Genomic DNA, 1324 nt, shown 5'->3' with positions numbered 1-1324 from the left:
GGTTCTTACATGCACCTGCAGGTTCTTACATGCACCTGCAGGTTCTTACATGCACCTGCAGGTTCTTACATGCACCTGCAGGTTCTTACATGCACCTGCAGGTCTGTCTCTTATACACATCTAGATGTGTATAAGAGACCTGTGTCCAATGATTGGCCGCCATCTGAGTGGGTGGTCCATCATCATCGGCCGCCATTTTGTTTCATTTACGGCGGCCATCAGTCACATCACACATTACCATTATCATTGTAGTCTACATATTAGGATATAATATAATTACAATGTATTCTATTTATAATTTTAATGTAGTCTATATATCAGAATATCCCCAGAGATACAGGAATATTGGCCCTGTCTCTTATACACATCTAGATGTGTATAAGAGACAGGTCTATCTTTGTTCATCCTGTCTTTGCTCGGCCTGTCTTTGTTCATCCTGTCTTTGCTCGGCCTGTCATTGCTAGGCCTGTCTTTGCTCGGCCTGTCTTTGCTTGGCCTGTCTTTGCTCATTCTTTCTTTACTCGGCCTGTCTTTGCTCGGCCTGTCTTTGCTTGGCCTGTCTTTGTTCATCCTGTCTTTGCTCGGCCTGTCATTGCTCGGCCTGTCTTTGCTCGGCCTGTCTTTGTTCATCCTGTCTTTGCTCGGCCTGTCTTTGCTCGGCCTGTCTTTGTTCATCCTGTCTTTGCTCGGCCTGTCATTGCTCGGCCTGTCTTTGCTCGGTCTATCTTTGTTCATCCTGTCTTTGCTCTTTGCTCGGCCTGTCTTTGTTCATCCTGTCTTTGCTCGGCCTGCCATTGCTAGGCCTGTCTTTGTTCGGCCTGTCTTTGCTCGGCCTGTCTTTGCTCCCCTTATCTTTATTTAGCTTGCGCTGTGCCGCTTTAATCATTTCGTCGCTCCTCCGGCAGCCGCCGAAGCCAGAGTACAGAGCTCCTGCTTGATTACTTGCACGGGGGGAAATGGAGGCAGTGCCGTGCCGCTGAGGGGAAAGTGGAGTCAGACTCTGGTGGCTTGCACAGGGGGTAATGGAGGCAGACTCTGGTGGCTTGCACAGGGGGTAATGGAGGCAGTGCCTTGCTGCCGGTGGGAAGTGGAGGCAGAATCTGGTGGCTTACACAGGGGGAAATGGAGGCAGACTCTGGTGGCTTACACAGGGGGAAGTGGAGGTAGACTCTGGTGGCTTACACAGGGGGAAGTGGAGGCAGACTCTGGTGGCTTACACAGGGGGAAATGGAGGCAAACTCTGGTGGCTTACACAGGGGGAAGTGGAGTCAGACTCCGCGGGCTTACACAGGGGGAAATGGAGTCAGACTCCGCGGGCTTACAC

At 51.1% G+C, this 1324-nt stretch overlaps 1 protein-coding gene across 1 annotated transcript in view; it reads right to left on the bottom strand.

The window, feature by feature from the left end:
• Nucleotides 1-721: 721 nt before the first annotated feature.
• The window catches only part of LOC125178920 (extensin-like), a 7283-nt gene continuing 6680 nt past the window's right edge, over nt 722-1324 (bottom strand). Inside the window, exon 3 of the mRNA XM_047883788.1 lies at nt 722-976. Within this exon, the coding sequence (XP_047739744.1) occupies nt 722-976 (255 nt within the window). The remainder of the gene's footprint in view (nt 977-1324) is intronic.

This window comes from Hyalella azteca, unplaced genomic scaffold (genome assembly GCF_000764305.2).
Source record: "Hyalella azteca isolate HAZT.00-mixed unplaced genomic scaffold, Hazt_2.0.2 contig1740, whole genome shotgun sequence".
In the NCBI taxonomy this organism is placed as follows: domain Eukaryota; kingdom Metazoa; phylum Arthropoda; class Malacostraca; order Amphipoda; family Hyalellidae; genus Hyalella; species Hyalella azteca.
Note: the sequence above shows the minus strand (reverse complement) of the source record. Positions and strands in the feature narration are given on the sequence as shown.